Source organism: Mobula birostris, chromosome 3 (assembly GCF_030028105.1).
Source record: "Mobula birostris isolate sMobBir1 chromosome 3, sMobBir1.hap1, whole genome shotgun sequence".
Classification (NCBI taxonomy): domain Eukaryota; kingdom Metazoa; phylum Chordata; class Chondrichthyes; order Myliobatiformes; family Myliobatidae; genus Mobula; species Mobula birostris.
This window is the reverse complement of record NC_092372.1, coordinates 15,103,645-15,128,886: the sequence shown is the minus strand read 5'-3', so window position 1 is coordinate 15,128,886 and position 25,242 is coordinate 15,103,645. Positions and strand designations below refer to the sequence as shown.

At 43.3% G+C, this 25,242-nt stretch overlaps 1 protein-coding gene across 13 annotated transcripts in view; it reads right to left on the bottom strand.

Annotated features, from left to right (window-relative positions):
* nedd4l (NEDD4 like E3 ubiquitin protein ligase) overlaps nt 1–25,242 on the bottom strand; it is a 457,701-nt gene that overhangs the window by 248,980 nt on the left and 183,479 nt on the right. For 9 of the 13 annotated variants that reach the window (XM_072252241.1, XM_072252246.1, XM_072252247.1 and 6 more), the window contains exon 1: nt 3,944–5,216. In XM_072252241.1, the coding sequence (XP_072108342.1) occupies nt 3,944–5,092 (1,149 nt within the window). In that variant the 5' untranslated portion in view covers nt 5,093–5,216. Of the gene's footprint in view, nt 1–3,943; nt 5,217–21,580; nt 21,635–25,242 lie in introns of those variants that run through there. The other 4 variants (XM_072252251.1, XM_072252258.1, XM_072252254.1 and 1 more) reach the window with 2 other exon arrangements.

The window sequence follows — 25,242 nt, the reverse complement described above, 5'->3', positions numbered from 1 at the left end:
GTTGTTATAGCCAGGGGTAGTAATGGGAATAAGCTCCCACTACCTATTAAATGCTCCCAGTGGCGTGTGTCTCAAACAGCCTCTGACAACCAAGCCCAGCTCCAGGCCTTCACGTGTGGCTTAGCTACTAAGCCCAGTGGAACCGTTTCTACTGACAAGAGAAGAGGCAAAGGCGTGTTGCTGGCGCCTTAAAACCAGTCGCTTCGGGCAGATCGGGCTCATCAGCTCGTCTAGGAGAAGGAAAACTCTGATCTCATTCCTCCGCTTCCTAGCGGCTATACCCACTCGAGGAGAAGGCTTTGGGAGTGAACCCCGAGGAAAAGTCTGGAGCTCGAGTCCCCAAGGCATTGAGATCAACACTGATTGGCAACACTTATAACACTGCTGGTCTCTGCCGTGTAGAGAGAGGGTGCCTGTTGCATGGGCACAGCTTGCTCTCCCGTACCACCCTGGGTTGCGTATCAACACATACATAGCTAAAACACAACATTCATGGTTGACTTCAACCAACAGAGGGCCTGAAATGACAACAAACAACAAATTTCATGACATATGCCAATGATGTTAAACCAGGTTCTGGTTCTGACATGTCTTTTGATTATGCTGGGTAAGGAGTTAAGAGGCTTCTTGAAACGATCCTTCCAAAATCGTACTTCTCTAGGCTCCAACATTCCCAAGTGGTTTAAATGCACAACATCAAGCAAAATTGGTCATTTTAGATAATGCATCAATCACATTGTGTGTCCATTCTGCACTTAGTTCTTGCTCTATTTTAACTTGTAAATTGAAAAACTTTCAAGCAATGCATATGTAAATAGAATGGAAAAAGGAAAATACAATAGAAATATTTGCAGCCACAGATCTGTGGATCAAAGCCAGCAGCAGCAAATTGAGTGTTTTCACTTGAGATAAATAAGGGAAGAGCACCTGCTACCAGACAGCAAGTCATGTCTCAGATTAATCATACAGTAAACTGTCATGACGGGAATAAAAGTTTGGTGCTTGTACATTCAGTGCTGACTTGTAGCTGCAAACTAATCCTGCTTGTTTGTTTACACATATGACAACCTTTTCAGAAAGTTTTGGAAAGTTCTGGGAATCCGAGGCCCGGAGGCAGTCCTGTAGTTGGAAGTGTGAGTGTGTGTGTGTGTGTGTGTGTGTGTGTGTGTGTGTGTGTGTGTGTGTGTGTGTGTGTGTGAGCGAGAGAGAAAAGGAAGGAGAGAGAGAGAGAGAGAGAAAAAGAGGAGGAGAGAGAGAGAGAGAGAGGAGAGAGGAGAGAGAGAGGAGAGAGGAGAGACAGAAGGAGAGGGAAGGAGGGAGAGGGAGAGGGGGAGGGAAGGAGGGAGAGGGAGAGGGAGAGGGGGAGAGGGAGAGGGGGAGAGGGAGAGGGGGAGAGGGAGAGGGGGAGAGGGAGAGGGGGAGAGGGAGAGGGGGAGAGAGAGAGGGGGAGGGGGAGAGGGAAGGAGGGAGAGGGAAGGAGGGAGAGGGAAGGAGGGAGAGGGAAGGAGGGAGAGGGAAGGAGGGAGAGGGAGAGACTGAGACTGAGACAGACTGACTTGTTTTCCATCATTGCATCATTGTCCTGCTCTGTTTTGTTTGCTGCTTATATTGCTTTGCTGAAAATGATAGGCATGCAATGTTGGTGTCGCAATGTGTGACAACACTTGCAGGCTGCCCCCAGCAAATTTTTGGGAGTGTTAGTTATTAATGCACATGACACATTTCATTGTATGTTTTGAGATGGATAATAAATCAGCCATGATGGAATGGTGGACAAAAACTTGATGGACTGAAGGCCTAACTCTGCTCCTACTCATTAATTATTTGATAAATAAATCTAAACTAAAATTAGGTTTATTACCACTGGTATATATCATGGTTCTTTAAGGTTGTTATAGCCAGAGGTGGTAGTGGGGATAAGCCCTCACTACCTATTAAATGCTCCCAATGGCATGCACATCAAATAACCTCTGACAACCAAATCCAGCTCAACAATTTTTACTGACAGCAGAAGGGGTAAAGGGAAGTAATTGCCGCCTTAAAACCAGTCACTTCAGACATATGGGGCTCGTCAGCCGTAGCTGGCAGCTCATCTAGGAGAAGGAATACTCTGATCTCAAACCTCCGCTGCCTTGTAGCTATACCCACTGATACCCGAGGGAGAAATCTGGAGCTGGAATCCCTAAGGCAGAGCTACATTGAGTTCAATGCTGACTGACAACTCCTGCAACACTGCTGGTACCAAACTGTATCGCTTTCTGCTGTTCCTTTTGGTTCATCACTTGCGTGGAGATGGGGAGCCTGCTACATGGGCAACAGCTTGCTCTCCATATCGTACTACCCCGGCTTGTATATCTAGGCAGCTAGGACGCAGTATCTATGGTCGACTCTGACTGACGGAGGCCTCAGACATATTATGTAATAGGCAGTACAGTGCAGGACATAAAAATTACTATATGTTACAAATAAGGAAACAAACAAATAAGTAAATAAACTAAACTGAACATTCTAGACTGTTTCAAGGACTCTAGTTTGATGTTTTATGTTCTCTGTGTTTTTTGTCCTTTTTGCCATTAGCGCGATTTGTTCTTTTTTTTAAATCAGGTTCGGTGTTGGATGCTTTATTTGAACAGTTCCCACAGTGTTTCTTTGTTTTGTGGCTGTCTGTGGGAAGACAAATCTCAAGGTTGTATACTTTGATAATAAATGTACTCTGAGTTTGAGCCTTTGGATCAGATAAATGGATAGATGGTGCAGAGGCGGAATGGTGAGGCGGTGTTGATGGGTTCACGGGCCATTCAGGGATCTGGTGATTCCTGAATCACCAGATCTGGTGAATCCGGAGAAGCTGTTCCTAAACTGTTGGGTTATGGGTCTTCAGGCTCCTGTACCTCCTCCTCCTCCCAAAGTTAAATACAAAGATACAAATACGTCATGGGGTAAAAGTAGTGCACTAGTTAGCAGCTGTCTTTCTGTACCATATTTCACTATTGGGGAGTGTACAGACAGGCATTAAAGGCCAACATCTATTATTTCAAGCCGACTCTCACAGCTGGGGGTGCACAGTTTAATCTACTATACACGGCACAGTCTTGTTTCTAAACACATCACTACAGCTCTCGCGGCCTAAATCGGGCTCGCTGTTCTGACATACAATCCCCATAGTCGATTAAAATAAACTAGAACCCATTAACCGTCGCACTCTTGACATTCTCTTCCCTACCGTTGCAACTTTGACTATGTCAGTTACTTTGAGCTGCTGTACTGATGCAGGCAGTCGGCATGTAGATAAGAACAACACAACATTTTGTTAAGGATGAATCGACTGCAGAGATAACAATGAAATTCAGTACGGAAATTCAGTTGTTTAGGATGGAGGGAACAGAATGGGAGAAGGCACAATGGAGATGGCCAATGTAGATTAGCTTGAACAGCAGTACGGAACATCAGGTCATAGAACACTACAGCACAGAAACGGGCTCTTTGGCTCATCCAGTCCTTGACCATAGCACTCCATAACCCCTCCCATCCATGTGCCTATCCAAATGTCTCTTAAATGTTAAAATCAAACCTATATCTCCACTTCTGCTGGCAGCTTGTTCCACCCTCTCAGCACCCTCTGAGTAAAGAAGCCCACCCTCATGATCTCCTTGAATATTTCACCTTTCACCCTTAACAACCAATGACCTCTAGCCTCACCCAACCCCAGTGGAAAAAAGCCTGCTTGCATTGACCCTATCTATACCCCTCAGAATTTTGTATACCTCCATCAAATCGCCCCTCATTCTCCTATGCTCTAGGGATAATCCTATAATCCTGGCAAGGCCAAATGGATTGGGGTTCCCCGCCCCCCACCACCCACTGTTCCCAGCTCGTAGTCTCAAAATAGAGCCCCCATGCATCTAACTTAACTGACAAGCGTGGCTTTAAGCTGCACACATACCATGGAGTTCTCTCTGGTGACTGAATTCATTCTTCTGTGAACACAGCCACCATCATCCTTCACTGAGCCTTCTGTTGCTTCTCCGCGCCCTCGAGTTAACAGGATCCGAACGTGGGGCTGCCGCAGATTTTGCTCCGGCCTGATTTGAAATTTGCAGGCCTGTGCCTGAGGGATTGTTTCCAATGAACAGCTACGGGGCATTTCGGGGCAGTTTTCCCTACATGCCACTCCTCCAGCTTGCTCCTGCTCAGCAATGTCCAGACTCTCGGCGTTTCCTTTAACTGGCAAGAGAGCAGAAGTGCTTCGTCCCAGCCTTACGTGTGGCGACCCAGCCGTGCTTTCCCTCTCGGCGCGGGCTCGTCCAGTTTTCAGATCCATCCATGAGTCCTGCAGACCGTCACGTTTTTGCTGGAGTTGCAGAATGAAGCAAGGTTTACCACCATTCCCCGATGCGTCAGGCTGGTGCTGCAAGGACCAGCACCTGGTCACCGAGGCGCGAGCTTTCCGATGTCCATTAGAGTTGAAGGGCAGAAGGTGCAATTGATGCGTGTCTCGTGTTGGCGAATGGTGCTGAATTCTTACGCCCCCAATGTTTACACCAGAGGCAGGCCCATTTGCCAATTCCTCTGGGCCGGCTGCCGTTTGTTCCAGAGGAAAGCAACAGTGTACTCTACAATTCGAGGCAGGGCTTCTGCCAGCCTGCTGTGCTGACTCAGCGGCCACACTATAGGGAGGGGGATCATCTGTGCTCAGAGGCACACTTGGAAGAGAACAGCTCCTGGAAAATAAACTATCACCGCTGCCAGCTTCCACTCCCACACCTGGTAACGGTTGCCCGGGGCACCCCGAGACACCGGAGTCACATCCATTGACAGGGCTGCGCTGCAGTGATATCTGCATCGACGAACTTCTGGTAGGCCGGGTCTCAACTCCATGCAGCTGAGGAACAAACATAGAGGAGCTCCGGTTTAGGGGGGTCTGATCCCGCAAAGAGAATCCAGCGTCAGATCCATTCTGAGCAGCACTTCTTCTCGGTAGAGTATGGAATGTCATGTAGACATCATTCTCTCTGTCTCCATCCAGCATCGCCAACCCTGGGTCTGTGTTACTCCTGTTCGATCCAAAGGACAGGCGCAGTCGATGAGCCATGGCTTAGCAGAAAAAGTCCTCTTCAAGAAATGAGAAAGCACACTGCCAAAAGCATAATGTTAAAAAAGGCGAAGATACAACCTCAAGAAAAAACTGCCCCATCTGCCAAACTGTTAGCACTGAAGCTTGATAGCGACAGATAGCAGAAATAGCCCAAGTGACACGACGCATTCCAGGCATGATTGGATAAAGGCAATCAGTACTGCAGCACAGTGTGACATGGGGTAGGGTGGTAAGAGTCACATGATCCAACTCCCCTTCCAATGCACAGCAGAACTTTTTTTTAAACAAGACAGCCAGACCCTGAAACAGCACCTTCCCAGCTGCTCCTTTTCTGTCAAGGGTAGGTTCCCAGCGGGGGGGAGTGCTCGCAGCTGACTGGGGCCGCCTCCACTTGTCCAATAAATCTCCTCACACTCTACCCTGATATACTCCAAAAACTTCACGTGGGAAGGAAAAACACTGTTTACAAAGCCAAGGTTTTGCAGAATTCATTAGAAAGTGACTTGTCAAAGAAGTTGTGAACTGCTTTTTTTTTAAATTTGGAAAATCAACTTGCAAAAATGAAGACCAAAACAAATTTAACGATGATACTAAATACAATTTTATGGAAGCTTTGAGCATTAAATGTTCAGCAGATTTAAGCAGTCAGAAAGGATCCGTTTCAGTCGAGAGAAAGCTCGGAAAATCTGGTTCCACTTAAACTTCAGGACAATAGCCAGTTAAAAGAACTTTACTGCCAACAGTTTGTAGCCCATGTCATCTGTAAAGAGTTGGCATAAGGTAGCTACTACGATGAGAATCTGAAAGTTCCCAACAAGCACTAATTTCATGCTTTCTATTTCCGAGTTTAACACACAGGCTTAAGTTGATGACTACATATGAAAAATAATAGGTGTTAATATTGGTTTATTATTGTCATGTGGGCAGTGAAATGCTTGTCAGATCGGACCATTACACAGTGCATTGAGCACTGAGGTAAACCAATAACAACGCAGGTTCCTGAACCGACCTGCAGCAATGAACTGGCATCGTGGCAGTGAACTTTAGTGTTATTTGTTTACTTTTTACTGTTTGCACAATTTGTTCCATTTTTTTGCACATTGAATGTTTCCTGTTTTTTTAAAATGAGTTTCTATTGAGTTTGTGGGCTGCCTGAAAGAAGACGAATCTCAAGGTTGTATATAGTATACATACTTTGATAATAAATGTATCATGAATTTTGAATGAAGTGTAAAACTAGCATAAAATTGCAGTGCAGGTAAATAATAAAGTGCAAGAATAATAATGATAATTTATTAATACCTAAACTATCTAAAACATTACTACATTGAAAACACCACTGCCATTGGTCGAATCAAAGGTGGTAATGATTCAGCATATAGGAGGGAAATTGAAAATCTGGATGAGTGATGCAATAACAACAACTTATTACTTAATATCAGCAAGACCAAGGAGCAAATTATTGACTTTAGCAGACAGAAACTAGATGTCTATGAGCCAGTCCTCATCAGAGGATCAGAAGTGGAGAAGGTCAGCAACTTTAAACTCCTTGGTGAACCTGACCAAGGACCCAGTCCATAAATACAAAGAAAATATGAAGAAAGCACAGCAGCACCTTTACTTCCTTAAGAGTTTATGAAGATTCAACATGATGTCTAAAACCTTGACAAACTTCTATAGATGTGTGGTGGAGAGTATATTGACTGGCTACATCACAGACTGGTATGGAAAACCCAATGTCCCTGAATGGAAAATCCTACAAAAAGCAAAAGATATGACCCAGTCCACCACAGGTAAAGCCCTCCCCACCATTGAGCATATCTACATGAAGCATTGTTGCAGGAAAGCAGCATCCATGATTAGGGACCCCCAGTACCCACATCATGCTCTTTTCTCGCTCGGGCAATCGAAGAAGGTACAGGAGCTTCTGGACACACACCTACAGGTTCAGGAACAGTTCTTACCCCTCAACCATCACGCTCTTGAACCAAAGGAGATAACTTCATGCAACTTCACTCAACCCATCACTGAGATGTTCCCACAACCTACGGGCCCATTTTCCAGGAGTCTTCATTTCATGTTCGCACTATGTATTGCGTATTTATTTATTGTTATTATTTCTTTCTTCTGTATTTCCAAAGTTTGTTGGCTTTTGCACACTGGTTAAACCCCCAAGTTGGTGCAGTCTTTCATTGGTTCTATTATGGATGTTATTCCATTACCGATATATTAAGTATGCCTGCAAGAAAATGAATCTCAGGGTGTACATGGAAACATATATGTACTTTGATAATAAATTTACTTTGAACATTGTATTTATTAAAAAGGCCTACAATATGGCACTGAATTAATTAAATTAATAATGAAATGTACAACTAAACTAGCCTCTTCTGTCTACACAATGTCCGTATCCTTCTCTTTCATGTGCTTGTCTAGGAGCCCCTATCATATTTACCTCCACTACCACCCCAGCCATCCACCACTCTGTGTAAAAACATGCTCCGCCCTTCTCCTATGAACTTACCCCCACCCTCAGTCACCTTAAGTGCAAGCCCTCTGGTATTGGAAATTTCACTCCTGGGAAAAAAAAATACCATCTTTCTGCTCTATCAATAACTCTCATAATCTCATAAACCTCTGTCAGATCTTTCCCGAGCATCGGCCGCTCCAGAGGGGTAAGAAAAACAAGTTTGTTCAACCTCTTCTTCTAGGATGTGCCCTCTAATCCAGGCAGCATCCTGGCATTTAGGAAGAAAATCATGGAAATTGTTGTCAAGGATGTAATGCTGGGGCTTTATATAAGGCATTAGTCAGACTGCATTTGGGTATTCTAGGCGGTTGTGGGCACCATATCTAAGAAAAGATGTGTTGCCATTGTGGAGACTCCAAAGGAGAGTCACGAAAATGTCTATTCCTCCCCACAGATGCTTCTGATCTGTTGTGTTCCTCCAGTATTTGAGTGCTTTGAGTTTTATGAGAATGATCTTGGAAATGAAAGGGTTAATGTAAGAGGAGCACTTGATAGCTCTGGGCCTGTACTCAGTGGAATTTAGAAATAGTGCGAGTGAAGAATAGCAAGTTAGTGTTCATGGACCGCTCACAAATCTGTTGGCAGGGGGATGAAGCTGCTCCTAAAACATTGAGTGTGGGTCTTCAAGTTTCTATACCTCCTCCCTGAAGGTAGTAATGTGAAGAGGGCACATCCTGGGTGTGAGAGTCTTTAATGATGATAGATGCTGGCTTCTTAATATCAACATCTACAAAGTGGATAACTTCACATTTTCCTCACGTTCTATTCCACCCTTCACTTTGTTTGTCAATAACACACCTTGTCAATATCTTTGTGAAACCTTGTAGAATCCTCAACACAACTCGCATTCCCATTCACTGTAACTTTATCAGCTAACTTTAAAGTGTTTTAGTCCCTAGAGTGAATAGTCAAGCACAGAGCACCAATCCTGTGATACCCCATTAGCCACGGCTTATTAAAAGTGTTGCAGCTTAAAAAGTAGTAATACTGATTATTATATGAACCTGTGAAAGTGTCTGCCATGTTGAGTCTCCAATTCACTGTCAAAAGAACATCAGCTTTTAATTGTATTTATTCACACTCCACAGGCAAGACATTATGGGGAAGTTACAGAATGTTACATGTGTGCATTACCTTGATTACACTAATTGTGAGAATAATCACTGGTATTTGTACTTTCAGACATGTAACAATTCCGTGTTGGTATTGTGTTTAACTTTCTGCAGTTTCACAAACTTTTCTCATTAAAAACCCTGAAGAAAGAGTTGTGTTGAGAAGGTGTTTAACTCCCTGCCTAGCTTTGTAAACGCACACTGCGAGGGCAGTAGACATGCAGTGAAATCCACCATTTACGTTAACGGCCAACACACCTATGGGTGTGCTGGGGCAGTCGACAAAAATCGCTACACTACAATGCTGTCCTAAGGCATAAGATTTGTTATGTGAATAACTGGAAGAGCTGCTCCAGGCCCTGAATGGTGGACATTGAGGGGGTGCAGAGGCAGACATTACACCTCCTACAGTTACAAGGAAAAGTGCCTGGGAAGTGGGGGTGGGGGGGGAGCGACAGGTTGGACGGATAAGCCATAGAACCATAGAACCATAGAAACTACAGCACAGAAACAGGCCCTTTGGCCTTTCTTGGCTGTGCCGAACCATTTTCTGCCTAGTCCCACTGACCTGCACACAGACCATATCCCTCCATACATCTCCCATCAATGTATCTGTCCAATTTATTCTTAAATGTTAAAAAAGAACCCGCATTTACCACCTCGTCTGGCAGCTCATTCCATACTCCCACCACTCTCTGTGTGAAGAAGCCCCCACTAATGTTCCCTTTAAACTTTTCCCCCCTCACCCTTAACCCATGTCCTCTGGTTTTTTTCTCCCCTTGCCTCAGTGGAAAAAGCCTGCTTGCATTCACTCTATCTATACCCATCATAATTTTATATACCTCTATCAAATCTCCCCTCATTCTTCTACGCTCCAGGGAATAAAGTCCTAACCTATTCAACCTTTCTCTGTAACTGAGTTTCTCAAGTCCCGGCAACATCCTTGTAAACCTTCTCTGCACTCTTTCAACCTTATTTATATCCTTCCTGTAATTTGGTGACCAAAACTGAACACAATACTCCAGATTCGGCCTCACCAATGCCTTATACAACCTCATCATAACATTCCAGCTCTTATACTCAATACTATGATTAATAAAGGCCAATGTACCAAAAGCTCTCTTTACGACCCTATCTACCTGTGACGACACTTTTAGGGAATTTTGTTTCTGTATTCCCAGATCCCTCTGTTCCACTGCACTCCTCAATGCCTTACCATTAACCCTGTATGTTCTACGTTGGTTTGTCCTTCCAACGTGCAATACCTCACACCTGTCAGTATTAAACTCCATCTGCCATGTTTCAGCCCATTTTTCCAGCTGGTCCAAGTCCCTCTGCAGGCTCTGAAAACCTTCCTCACTGTCTACTACACCTCCAATCTTTGTATCATCAGCAAACTTGCTGATCCAATTTACCACATTATCATCCAGATCATTGATATAGATGACAAATAACAATGGACCCAGCACTGATCCCTGTGGCACACCACTAGTCACAGGCCTCCACTCAGAGAAGCAATTTTCTATCACCACTCTCTGGCTTCTTCCATTGAGCCAATGTCCAATCCAATTTACCACCTCTCCATGTATACCTAGCGACTGAATTTTCCTAACTAACCTCCCATGCGGACCTTGTCAAAGGCCTTACTGAAGTCCATGTAGACAATATCCACTGCCTTCCCTTCATCCACTTTCCTGGTAACCTCCTCGAAAAACTCCAACAGATTGGTCAAACATGACCTACCACGCACAAAGCCATGTTGACTCTCCCTAATAAGCCCCTGTCTATCCAAATGCTTGTAGATTCTGTCTCTTAGTACTCCCTCCAATAACTTACCTACTACTGACGTTAAACTCACCAGCCTATAATTTCCCGGATTACTTTTCGATCCTTTGTTAAACAACGGAACAACATGAGCCGCTCTCCAATCCTCCGGCACTTCACCCGTAGAGAGCGACATTTTAAATATTTCTGCCAAGGTCCCTCGGACCTTGAAGCCAGCAAGCAATTCACGGAGAGAGTGATCCTTGCAGAAAGCAGAGAAGGGTGGGGAGGGGAAGACATAGCTGGAGGGATGATCATATTGCAGATGGCAGAAATAGTGACGAATTCTTTAGACCTTCCCCCTGAAAAGGTAAAAGTAGTATGTAATATGTATCCTTAAATTAAATGATTGCAGATTATTTTGTTGAAAAAAAATGTATGGGCACAGAACTATTATCCCCTAATTAAAACTCTACGCTATAAAAATGTCAACTGTATAACATGCATTACAAAGAAACCAGCTCTTATGACTGGGGCTTTTCTCTTTAAAGCAGAGGAGGATGAGGGGAGACCTGATAAGAGGATCAACATAATAAAAGGCATTGTAGGATTTTGTGAATAAAACATGCCTTCTTATATTGAGATAGCTCTGCTATGGAGAGGGGAGACTGCCTTTTTATCGCTGGTGAGATCGCTCTGCTACAGACAGGGAAACGTCTGCCGCTGTGCCCGGAGAATGTTACCCAGTTTTCTGCATTTTGGACATGGACTTGAACTATAGGCTTTTTTCACTCATATGGTTTTTTCATATTCTGTGTTTTCTGCCTGATCTTTCTCGTTCTTTTTGTGCACGGGGGGATTTGGGGGTAAACATGCTTGTTCTGTTTTTGTTCTGTCTTTTGTGTGGGGAGGAGGAATTTGGGGGTTGGTGATCATGTTGCCGTTCTCTTCTACCTTGCTTCATGGCTATCTGGACAAGAAAAATTTCAGAGTTTTGTATACTTTGATATTAAATGAACCTTTGAATCATTGAGTCGTCTTATGTGCTTAATAAAAGCTACAGCCATCACGAACAAACCAAAAGCAGTCGCCTGACACTGATGTTATTACTTCAGACGCCATCTCTTAAAGTAAACACAACAACTCAATGACGGCAACACACATCAAAGTTGCTGGTCAATGCAGCAGGCCAGGCAGCATCTCTAGGAAGAGGTACAGTCGACGTTTCAGGCCGAGACCCTTCGTCAGGACTAACTGAAGGAAGAGTTAGTAAGAGTAAGAGTTAGTAACTCAATGACGGCATTTGGGAATCATGTAAAACAGTTTTTATTATGAAGAATATGTGTCGTCTGTCACCCATGACGTTACCCCACAGCATAGATAGAGTGGGTAGCCAGAGACATTTTCCTAGGGCGGAAATTGGTAGTACAAGGGGTCTTCATTTGAAGGTAACTGGGAGAAAGCATCATGGGGGAAGGGGAATGCCAGAGGTAAGTTTTTCTTTACACAGAGTGTGATGAGTGCATGAAAGGTGCTGCCTTGGATGGTAGTAAAGGCAGATGTACATTAGGGGCATTTAAAAAAAACCCTTAGATAGACACATGGATGACAGAAAAATGGAGGAAAGGGCTCGATTGATCTGAGAGTAGGTTAAAAGATTAGCACAACATCATGGGTCAGAGTGCCTGTACTGTACTGTAATGTTCTATGTTCTATATCCATTATGTACAGTAAAGTTATGGGGTCAGTGACAGAGCACATGTTTTTTTTATTTAAATAAACAGTTGCTGAAAATATCTGATCCTTTGTTAATGCTAGCCTGCAAAGCTGCTAAACCCAAAAACTCACGGTCTTAGAATTGTTTTTGATGACTACAAAAGAGAGAGAGAGAGAGAGAGAGAGAGAGGGACAGAGACAAACAGAGAGACAGAGAGAGAGGGACAGAGAGAGAGAGAGAGAGAGAGAGAGAGAGAGAGAGAGAGCATCTCAGGTTTCCCAATGTATCACGATTGGCACAAACAACTCTGTTTTGAGACAAGTGAGAGCATCGCCAAATCCCATGAACTGCCTGCCACATAAGCCACCTGACTATCTGAGCGGTTGCCAAGACAACTCACAATCAGTACTAGCTATTTCAACGGACTTTCCATCACTTCAGCATTTCATTTCAGGGGGAAAAAAAGACAAAAGGAACAACCTCATGAATTTATTTAGTCAAATCATCAAAATTTAATTTGTTAAAAAAATGTTAGAACATCATGGTGTAGCTGGACAACATGTTGCTTCAGCTGCTTTACAGGAAATATGGATCACTTGGGGACTGCCTCCAGCACACCCTCAGATGAATTGATTGTTAATGTAAATGATGCATTTCAATGTATGCTTCAATCAGGCAAATAACCTCTTCCTCAATGTCAACAAGACAAAGGAGATGGTTATCAACTTCAGGAAACTCACACCGCTCACAGTGGTGGAAACCGTTTGCAGTTTCAAACTCCTAGGAGTGCACATCTTGCACAACCTCTCTCAGCCGCAGGGCACATTCTATTTTCTGAGGAGGCTGAACAGAGTTGCACTATGCACATTTACATTTATGTCATTCTCCAGATGCGCAGTAGAGAGCATCCTAACAAGTTGCATGACTGGATGATATGGAAACTGCACTGTGGCAGACAGGAGCAGGTAGTCAAAACTGCCCAATGCATCACCAGCGCCAGTCTACCTGTCATCAAGGACATATGGACGGAAAGGTGCCAGAAAAGGACCAGTAACACCATGGAAGATCTCACTCACCCTGCTCATGGACTGTTTATGAAGAACCCCACCCACCCCTCATACAAACTCTTCTCCCTCCTGCCATCTGGAAAAAGGCACCGAAGCATTCGGTCTCTCACGACCAGACTATGTAACAGTTTCTTCCCCCAAGCTGTCAGACTCCTCAATACCCAGAGCCTGGCTTGACACCAACCTACTGCCCTCTACTGTGCCTATTGTCTTGTTTATTATTTTTGTAGTGCCTGCACTATTTTGTGCACTTCATGCAGTCCTGGGTAGGTCTGTGGTCTAGTGTAGTCTCTGTGTTGTTTTTACGTAGTTCAGTGTAGTTTTTGTATTGTTTCATGTAGCACCATGGTCCTGAAAAACATTGTTTCATTTTCACTGTGTACTGTACCAGCAGTTATGGTCGAAATGACAATAAAAAGTGACTTGACTGTTTGTCCCACTGCCATCAGAGAGGAGGTTACGCAACATCCACACCAGGACCACCAGACTCAAAAACAGTTACTTTCCCCTCCAAAGTAACTGTGGAGGGGAAACAGTTACTTTCTCCTCCACCCACTCACCCACTCCTGGACAGCCTCAACCACCTTTACCTTATCACTTCCAGCCAGTCACCTTATGTACAGACACTCCTGTAGCTGGAGTCATTTTATGGACATAAAATCAATCTATGCATATAAGTTGTCTTACATAATTATATTTATTGTGCTTTTCTCTTATATTGTGTCTTTATCTTATTGTGTTCTCTTTTGTAATGCATCGGATCCTGAGTAACAATTACTTTGTTCTCCTTTACATTTGTGTACTGGAAATTACATTCAAAAATCTTGAATCATCATGTTCATTTTTTGTGATTGTTAAGGTTGTTATAGCTGGGGGTTGGGGAGTAGTGTGGATAAGCTCCCACCACCTATTAGATGTTCCCAAAGGTGTGGTGTCTCAATAGTCTCTGACAAACAAGTCCAGCTCCTGCCCTTCATGTGTGATTTAGCAACTCAACCCGGTGGAACCATCTTTACTGACATAGAAGGGGAAAAGGCAGGTTACAGGTACCTTAAAACCAGTAGCTTCGGGCAGATGGGGCTCGTAAGCCATGGTTGGCAGTTCAGCTAGGAAAAGGAAAACTCTGATCTCAGTCCTCCGCTGCCTTGCGGTTATACCCACTCATGGGGAAGGCTTTGGGAACAAATCCCAGAGCTGGAGTCGCTAAGGCAGTCCTACTTTGAGTTCAACGTTGACTGGAAGCTCCTGCGATGCTGCTGGTGCCAAACTGTATCGGTCTCTGCCATGCCTTTGGATTCATCAGCTGCGTGGAGAGGGAAGCCTGCCGCATGGGCAACAGGTTGTTCTCTGTGTCATACTGCCCTGGCTTGTGTATCCTGTAGATAGCCACGAGGCAATATCCATGGTCCGCCCCAACTAACAGAGAGCCTCGCTCCTTCATTTTACAACAATAGCAAAGTGAATCTGCCTCATTATAACAATTAACATGTTACTGTTAAGATACAATACAAAGCAATAAATTTGTTGAACTTGGCTGAACAGAGTCTCAAGTTTATATAGAAATTAATGTCAAAAAACTTAAAGTGGAATGATGTGACAGGCTAAAGCAAGGGTAAAGGAAGCAGGTAATGTGGTTGAGTCAGGTATATTTTCAACCCTCAGGACTGTTGAAGTGTGCAAAACATCACTATGAAACATTTCCATCTGGATTAGTTAAGTTCAAGTGCAGCATCAGAATCAGGTTTAACATCACTGGAATAGGTCGTGAAATTTGTTGTTTTGCGCCAGCAGTACATTGCAATACATAATAATATTTTTAAAAACTATGAATTAAAATAAGAGGAATAAAGTAAGTAATGCAAAAAGAGAGGGGAAAAAAATGGGGAAAAAGGTGAGGTCGTGTTCATGGGTTCAATGTCCATTCAGAAACCTGATGGCAGAGGGGAAAGAGGTGTTCCTGAATCACTGAGTGTGTGTCTTCAGGCTCCATTCAACTGTATACATATATATTGCTAAACAAAACAATGTTCCTCTGGGATCGTTCGTTCATTAAGTGTTGTGTCGTATGACCAGGGTGATCATGGTCATTCCATGACCATGATTGTTCTTGGCAAATTTTTGCAGAGAAGTGGTTTGCCATTACCTTCTTCTGAGCAGTGTCAAGATGGGTGACTCCAATCATTATCAATACTCTTCAGAGTACTGGGGTCAGAGTTCATGCAACCAGGACTTTGTGATATACACGAGCTGCTCACACGACCATCCATCACCAGCTCCCATGGCTTCACCTGACCCTGACTCGGGGGGCTAAGCTGGTGCTACACCTTGCCCACGGGTGACCTGCCAGCGGAAGGATGGAGCGCCCCTACACCTCCTTTGGTAGAAACTTATCTCCACCCCAGCACCCAAAGTGGAGATACTTCTGGGAACATTAGGTACAACACAGTACATATATCACATACAGGCCATAAAACAATATAAACACAATAATATTAATAGATGATGAAAAATTCCTGTTCATGTACAAGTTGACATAAAGTGCATACATAGCATATAGTTAGATGTGCAACAATATTGATTACAGTGTCATTAGCATGAATGTGTACTGGGGGAGGGTAACAGGGTGTTCAGGAAAACAACTGCATGAAATTATCATTCAACAATCTAGATCTTCAATCTGTAAGTCAGAAAATAACTGAACTTAGTTTCTTTTTTTAAATGGACACTTGTACTGGACTTGTCTGTGTCCAGGGCAAAGAAACGGCCAGCAAACATCATTGAGGACACTACCCACCTTGCAGACTGCCTTTTCCAAAAGGTCCCCTTTAGAACCCACTATACTACTATTGAACCAGCTCTTGACACCATTTTGAAAGTTTCTTCCTCCGGGCAGTTAATTTGATCAAGCATTCAAGTTATCCACTCTCACACTGCTCTATCTATTATCTCCATCACCGCACTGAACTGTAAACACACAACAAAGCTATTATCTCAAACACTTCCCTGCACTGTAAATACTTTAAACCACTTTCTATAATGCTGGTTACATTGCAAATACATGCTGGTATTATGTATCTATGCACATTTTATTCTATTAACCTTTAAATGTATTTTCTGTGTAACTCTTTATAATTATTGACTGTTGTTGTTTTCTTGCACATCACGCCCTGCCCAACACACCACAGCAGTCCTGATGAAGGGTTTTAGCCCAAAACATCGACTATTTAAGGCTGATTTATACTTGTAAGTCAAATGTACGCTGTAAGTACTGCATACCCTACACCGTACCCTACGCCGTAGGGTGACGGGCACCTCCTCAAAAATGTAACTCACACGTCGCGGCAATGCAGACCGCAACAACTGTGATTGGTCCGCTTGGTAGCATCACATTTCCTCATACGCATTTCCGGCTGCTTTTCTCCGCTAAGTCTGTACACTGATGCAAAATAAATGGTTGGAAGCAATGAACCAAATCGTCAAATCTACCTGCCGACATCCAAAAATATTCCTCGTCCATGTCTCTCATGAAGTAACACAACACAGTGGCATAGAAACCCCACCGCCAACTAGCATTTTGGTGGTGAATTGCAGAGCGACACAGACACAACTACGCATGCTCGCTATGGCGTAGGGCTACGTAAAAGTATAAATCAGGCCTACGGCATAGGCTACAGCGTAGCCCATATGCACAAGTATAAATCAGCCTTTACTCCTTTCCGTAGATGCTGCCTGGCCTGCTGAGTTCCTCCAGCATCTTGTGTATGTTGCCCCACAGTAAATTCCTAACACATATAAATGTAAATGGTGAATAAAGTTGATCCTTGATGCTAAGTTCCAAAAAGGAATTTAATAAGATGATTGCAGAGATTGTTGTAATTAAAAAGCCAATGCAAGACTTCATTAGTTAATGATGGAAATTGCAACTTCACTCATCCCTTCTGTAGTAAATATACTATCAGCCTTGCTCTTGATGGATCACAAATGAATTTTTTTACCACGTTTTCATGGATGAAGCTGTATGTACATAAATACTTAATGGAAGCAGAAAAAACATGCAGATGACTCTTTTCAGAACATAAATCAAAGATTATTCTACCTAAACCAAAACTCTATCTCCCTTCAGAACTAGTCAAAGTAATATGACGGTTATATACTGCATTTATGGTGAAGGGTTGAAAGCATCCCTTTCAGGAGGGTAACTAAAACCGCATCACAACACCAGCCTATCAGCCATCAAAAGAAAAACCATCAAGGACATATCTGCATAAAGGTGCCTGAAAAAGGCCAGGAATACCACAAAGATTCACACCCACCCGACTCGTCCCACTTCCATCAGGGAAAAGGCTATGTAGCATCCAAGCCAGGACCACCAAACTCAAAAAAAGTTACTTACCCCAAGCCTTCAGACTAATCAACACCTTCACCCCACCACCTCTACGTACCATAAGACCACAGGATCAGAATTAGGCCAGTCGGCTCATCAAGTCTGCAACACCATTCAATCATGACTGATCTGTTATCCCTGTCAACCCTATTCTCCTGCTTTCGCCCCATGACCTCTGACACCCTGACTAATCAAGAAACTATCAACCTTTGCTTTAAATACCATCAACTAGTGTAACTTTACTTACATACAATCAGTTGATGTATACAACTGTTACTTGTGCGTCGTGTTTTATAGGATTGTTTTTATACTTATTGTGTTTCTTAAATTGTTTTGTTTTGTTTATGCTTAATTTTTATGCTGCATTGGAGTAACAATCGTTTTGCTTTCCTTTACACATCTGTAATGAAGGATGACAATAAGCAATCTAGAATTGAGAATAAACAATCTTGAATCTCATAAAGAAATCAAAACTTGGCTTTAGCATTTATTAAAAAGTAATATGAGTGAAATTATGACTCAGCTTATGCAGCTTGAAATTTATGTTGACTGTGACAGAGACAGTACTGGGAATGAAAGGGTTAACATACGAGGAGCACATGATGGTTCTGGGCCTGTACTTGCTGCAGTTCAGAAGAATGAGGGGGGAAATCTCATTGAAACCTATTGAATATTGAAAGATCTAGATGTGGAGAGGATGTTTCCTGTAATGGGGGAGTCTAGGACCAGAGAGCACAGCCTCAGACTAGAAGGACATCCCTTTAGAACAGAGGTGAGGAGGTATTTCATTTAGCCAGGGGACATTGCCACAGATGGCTCTGGAAGCCAAGTCACTAGGTATATTTAAAGTGGAGGCTGATGAGGTTCTTGGTTAGTAAGAGGTCAAAGGTTAAGGGGAAAGCAAGAAAACAGTGTTGAGAGAGAAAATAAATCAGCTATGATGGAATGACAGAACAGACTCAACGGGCTGAATGCCTAATTCTGCTCCTATGTTTTATGCTCATAGATTAGAAAGTAGCCATTTTCCATTCACCAGGAAAAATCCTTATCTGTGATCTGCACTGCAGGATACTGAGCCAATGAATATTTAAAGTTTTTTTTGAACTGCTATAAAATAAAACAGAAACGCTTACTTGCCACATAAAGTGCTGCTGAGTTTTAAATGACAAACCAAGCCACAAATACTTTGTAGAAACGCTCTGACCTTACAAAAGTCAAGCTGATTGTAAATTTGATAAATATTTATGCAAGGTCAGCTTTGTGCTCATTATAAACTTAATTAACCTGCTGCAATATGGTTTTGAATATGCAGAAAAACATGTTTATTTTCCTTCCATCTCCTGTTAGAATTTTTCAAAATGATTGGCTGCCATTATAATGAGATCACTCTTGCTAGATGTCAAAGGTCCTCCCACAGTAACACCAACTGACATTAGTATAAAGCAGTGTCCACTTGTGGATATCCTAGCAATAAGTATTACAAGGAAAAGGCTGTTCAGTATCCCTCATGTGGGGGTCCTCTCCCACTTTCTCTTAACCAAACCTCCCCCCCATCCTCATGTCCTGCCCACCACTTTCATCTGGTTACCCATCTCCTTTTCTTTATTCCATGGTCCACTCTCCTCTCCAATCAGATAACTCCGTGCTTCAGCCCTTTGCCTCTTCCACCTATCACTTCCTAGCTTCTCACATCATTCCCTTTCAACCCCCCCTGTCCCTACCTACCTACCTTCCCCCCTCACAGCCTGCATCTTCTCTCCTCCTACCTCCTTATTCTGGCTTCTGTTCCCGTTTCCTTTCCAGTCCTGATGAAGGGTTTCACCCCAAACCATCAACTGTTTACTCATTTCTATAAATGCTCCTTGACCTGCTGGGTTCCTCCAGCATTTTGTGTGTGTTGAGCTGGTACCTGGTGATGTTATTACTGCTATTTTCCAAGTGATCTATGTTTCAGGCCAAGACCCTTCACCAGCCCTGATGAAGGGCCTCGGCCCACACTGTCCACTGTCCATTCCCCTCCATAGGTGCTGCCTGACTTGCTGAATTCCTCCATCATTTCCCGTGTGTTGCTTCAGATTTCAAGCATCTGTGGAATCTCTTGTGTACTCACCATAAAATCCAGGCCATTACCTCTCTGAGAGTTTTCCTCCCCCTGCCCCACACCTACCTTTGACAAAAGTGTGAATAAGACCATAAAGCTATAAGATAAAGGAGCAGAATTATGCCATTTGGCCCATCAAGTTCTGCTCTACCATTTCATCATGGCTGATCCATTTCCCGCTCAGCTCCAATCTCCTGCTTTCTTCCTGTATTGCTTCATGCCCTGACTAATCAAGAATTTATCAATCAACCTCTGCCTTAAATGACTTGGCTTCCACAGCTGACTGTGGGAACAAATTTTACAGATTCACTTCTCCCTGGCTAAAGAAATTCCTCCTGATCTCTGTTCTAAATGGATGTCCCCCTATTCTGAGGCTGTGTCTTCTAGTCTTAGACTCTCTCACCATAGAAAACATTCTCTCCACATCCACTCTATCTAAACCTTTCAACATTCAACAGGTTTCAATGATATTTCCTCCACATTCTTCTAAATTCTAGCGAATACAGACATAGGGCTATCAAACATTCCTCATATGACAAGCCTTTCAATCCTGAATCATTCTCATGAACCTCCTTTGAACCCTCTCCAATGGCAGCACATCCTTTTTTTAGATAAGGGGCCCAAAACTGCTCACAATACTCTGTGAGGCCTCACCAGTGCCTTACAAATCCTCAATATTACATCCTTGCTTTTATATTCTAGTCCTCCTCAAATGAATGCTGACTTCGCAATTGCTTTCCTCACCAGTGACTCAACCTGCAAATTAACCTTTAGGGAATCCTGCACGAGGACTCGCAAGTCCCTTTGCACATCAGATTTTTGAATCTTCTCTCCACTTAGAAAGTCGTCTACACTTTTATTTCTTCCAGCAAAGTGCATGACCATATACTTCTCAACACTGTGTTGCACCTGCCACTTCTTCGCCCATTTTCCTAATCCATCTAAGTCCTTCTGTAGCCTCTCTGCTTTCTCAAAACTACCTGGCCCACCACTTTTCTTCATATCATCTGCCAACTCGGCTGCAAATCCATCAATTCTCTCATGCAATTCATTGACATATAAAGTAAAAAAAAAAGCAGTCCCAACACAGATCCCTGTGGAACACCACTAGTCACTAGCAGCAAAGGCTCCCTTTATTCCCACTCTTTGTCTCCTGCCACTCAGACAATGCTCTACCCATGCTAGAATCTTTCCTGTAATACCATGGGCTCGTAGCTTGTTGAGCAGCTTTATGTCTGGCACCTTGTCAAAGACCTTCTGAAAATCCAAGTACACAACATCTCCTTTGTCTAGCCTGCTTGTTATTTCTTCAAAGAATTCCAACAGATTTGTTAGGCAAGACTTTCCCTTAAGGAAACCATGCCTACTTTGGCCTATTTTCCCATGTGTGCCTCCAAGTATCCTGAAACCACATTCTTAACAATCAACTCCAACATTTTCCAAACCACTGAGATCCGGCTAACTCGCCTATAATTTTCTCTCTTCTGTTTCTTTCCCTTCTTCAAGAGTGGGGTGACATTTGCAATTTTCCAGTCCTCCGGAACCATGTCAGAACCCAGTAATTGTTCAAAGATCATTACTAATGCCTCCACAATCTCTTCAGCTACCTTTTTTAGAACCCTGGGGTGTAGACAAACTGGTCCAGCAGAAAACAAAATGATATTTTGCAAAATGGTATTTATCATTAAACAGAGAAATCAAACAGAAAAACATATTGTCAGAGTTCTTGGGAATTGCCTATGTAATAAAATTGTCTTTGATGTTGATTATCTTTCTCAAAATAAGCAAAATATATTCATTTGTTACTCACCAAGCGGTTTTCATCAAAGACTTCAAACAGCAGTCTGTGATTTTGGGGGTTGACCTGCAATTTATACAATAATATTACCGCTGGATAATATCACAACATCTGCTGACAACAAGAACACAAATCTTTACATTGTGTAGACTTCAATGGCACAGGATAATGAAATCTTCAGCAGCTGAGACTTCTAGTTGATTTCTGATATTTAGCCTCTACTAGTTTCAACAAAATTGAATCTCAGAGAAATGGAGAAAAATGTTGCTGAATAATGTGCCTTCAGCACAGATGACCAAGGATAACTTTCAACCCCTTGTTTTCTCCTTACAAACCTTCCCTGTAACCTGTCACCTCATTATAGGAAGAATGTGGAAGCTTTAGAGAGGGTGCAGAGCAGATCTACATGGTTGGAGGAGCATCACCTTATATTCTCTCTGGGTAGCCTCTAACCTGATGGCATAAACGTCAATTTCTGAACATCAATTTTTCTAACTTCTGGTAATGTCTCCACCTTCTGTCATCCTCTCTTTTTTCCATTCCCTATTTTGGTTATGCTCTCACCCGTTCTCCTCGCCTGTCCATCACCTCTCTCTCGCTCCCTTCTTCCTTCCCCTTCTGCAATAGTCCACCGTCCCCACCTACTTCAGCATCTACAGAATCTCTTGTGTTTTAGATTTACCTGGATTAGAGAACAGTCATATGAGGAAAGATCAAGTAAACTAGGGCTTTTTTCCCTTCAGAGCAAAGGAGTGTGAGAGGCAACTTAATAGAGGTGTATAAAATTATGAGAGGCATGAATAGAGTGGACCTGTTTCCCAAGGTGGTAATGGCAAATGCTAGAGATACCTAGTATTTACGATGAGTGGAGGAAAGTTGAGAGACATTGTGTTTACACAGAAAGTGATAGGTGGCTGGAATGCACTGCCAGGGGTGACAGTCTCTTGAATAGGCATATGGATGAAATAAAAATGGAGTGTTATGAGTTGGGTAGGAGGGAAGGGTTAGATTGACTGTGGAGTAGGTTAAAAGGTCAGTACCACATTCTAGGCCTTAGAGCCTGTACTGTGCTCTAATGTTCTATAATTCCAGATAAATTCCAGTTTTCAAGGTGAAAACAATCTTGGTCAGGATCCCTTGGTTAACGATAGGGATCCATGGCATAAAAAACACTGATCTATCGAAAAATTAATTATTCCAGCTTCCAAGAGTGTGTCAGAAAAACCTGCACTATTTCAGGTGACTCATTAATAAAAATTAGTATGCAAACACAAAGGAATCTGCAGATGCTGGAATTTTAAGCAACACATATAAAAGTTGCTGGTGAACGCAGCAACTCCCCCTCGTACCCCATCCATTATTTATTTAAGTACGCACATTCTTTTTCTCTCTCCTTTTTCTCCCTCTGTCCCTCTCACTATACCCCTTGCCCATCCTCTGGGCTTCTCCCCTCCCCCTTTTCTTTCTCCCTAGGCCTCCTGTCCCATCATCATCTCATATCCCTTTTGCCAATCAACTGTCCAGCTCTTGGCTCCATCCCTCCCCCTCCTGTCTTCTCCTGTCATTTCAGATCTCTCCCTCCCCCTCCCACTTTCGTATCTCTTACTAGCTGTTCCTTCAGTTAGTCCTGACGAAGGGTCTCGGCCCGAAACGTTGACTGTATCTCTTCTTAGAGATGCTGCCTGGCCTGCTGCGTTCACCAGCAACTTTTATGTGTGTTGAATAAAAATAAGTACCTAATTTCTGGTGCCCAGAAAGGAATGCAAGCCAAAATAGATACTTCTCACTTTTTACTCAAAAATCCATGAATGAAGCAAGAAAGGTCATGATTTAGCAAGTGACACAGGAAGGCATTCAAATCAAATCTTAACTTAAAAGATGTCCCATGTTTTATTTTTTGCTTTGCACTCCACCCTAGTGGCAGTGGTGAGGAGCTACGGTCAAGAGAAAAAAAAATTCAGTATAATCTTTTCCTTCTATTTGTGTGAGCATCACAACAACATTCAGGTAATTTACACAAAATGTTAGGGGATCTCAACAGGTCAGACAGCATTTATGGAAATGAACAAACAGTCAACATTTCAGGCCAAGACCCTCCTTTGGACTGAAATGGAAGGAGGAAGACGCCAGAATAATCGGAATCAGAATCGGGTTTAATATTGGCGGGAGGAGAGAGAGCAGCGCGCCGCACGTGCGCAGCCCTCCGGTGAAAAATGATAATGTATTCGTTAAATAGGGGCTGTGGACAATTCTGATTTGATGGAGACAGATGTGAAAGCACAGAGGAACATCTGGAGAAATTTCTGAAACGCCAGTTCGCTGCTGTTGTTACTGTGCGGTCGGGAATCTTCCGGAGGAAAGGCCTCAAAATCCCCGGCTTTGCCTGCGTTGGCGACCGAGATTGAGGTCGAATCGTTCGGACAGAGATGGCACTCAGTACTCGGTGTTGGAGAGCTGGAAGTTTTCGGATGACTCAGATTCGGACTGTGGTCGGCATGACAGGGAGAGTTTTTCTTCCTTCTCCCGTCTGCGTGAGATGTGGGACATTTGAGGGACTTTATACTTTTTACTGTGCTCATGGACATCTTCATCAAGTTATGGTATTGTTGCACTGTTGTAACTATATGTTATAATTATGTGGTTTTGTTAGTTTTTTCAGTCTTGGTCTGTCCTGTGTTTTGTGATATCACACCGGAGGAAATATTGTATCATTTCTTAATACATACATTACTAAATGACAATAAAAGAGGACTGCGTGTCTTCGTAATCTAATCACCAGCATATGTTGTGAAATTTTTTGTTATGCGGCAGCAGTATACCAGCTGGTGGCACAATGGCATCAGCGCCGGACTTCGGAGCGAAGGCTCCCAAGTTCGAATCCAAGTCGGGCCACCCCCCCCGAGCACGCTTTCCATTTGTGCCAGGTTGAGCGTCGAGCCAGTCACTCGGCCTCATTAAAAAAGAAAGGGTCGAGTCAGTGAGGTTCATATCGTGACCTGGTTAATCCAAAAGGAGACCAATCCTGACACTACGTGCCAGACAAGAATGGCCGACTCTCTGGTGCAACACGCTAAAAAAAAAAGCAGTACAATGCAATACATAGTAATAAACACTGGGAATTAGTTAAATTAAGTAGTTAGTGCAGGTAGTGAGATAATATTCATGGGTTCAATGTCCATTCAGAAATCAGATGGTAGAGGGGAAGAAGCTGTTCCTGAATCATTGTGTATGTGCCATCAGGCCGCTGATGGTATAAACAGGTGGAAGGAGGGGAAGAAGGATAGCAGGTCATTGGGACAGGTAAAAGGCTGGAGAGGAAGAACTGACAGGAAAGGAGAGTGGACCGAAGGAGAAAGGAAAGGAGAAGGGGTACCAGGAGGAGGTGATAGGCAGTTGAGCAAAGGAGGTAAGAGGCCAGAGTGGGGAAAAGAAGAAGAGGGGAGGGGGAGGGATTTTTTTCTAAACAAGGAAAAGTCAATATTCATGCCATCAGTTTGGAGACTACCCAGATGGAATATAAGGTGCTATTCCTCCACCCTGAGGGTGGCCTTATTGTGGCACAAGAGGAGGCCATGGACTGACGTGTCAGAACGGGAATGGGAATCAGGATTAAAACATATGCCCACTGAGAAGTTCCGCTTTTGGCAGATGGAGCAAAGGTGTTCGATGAAACA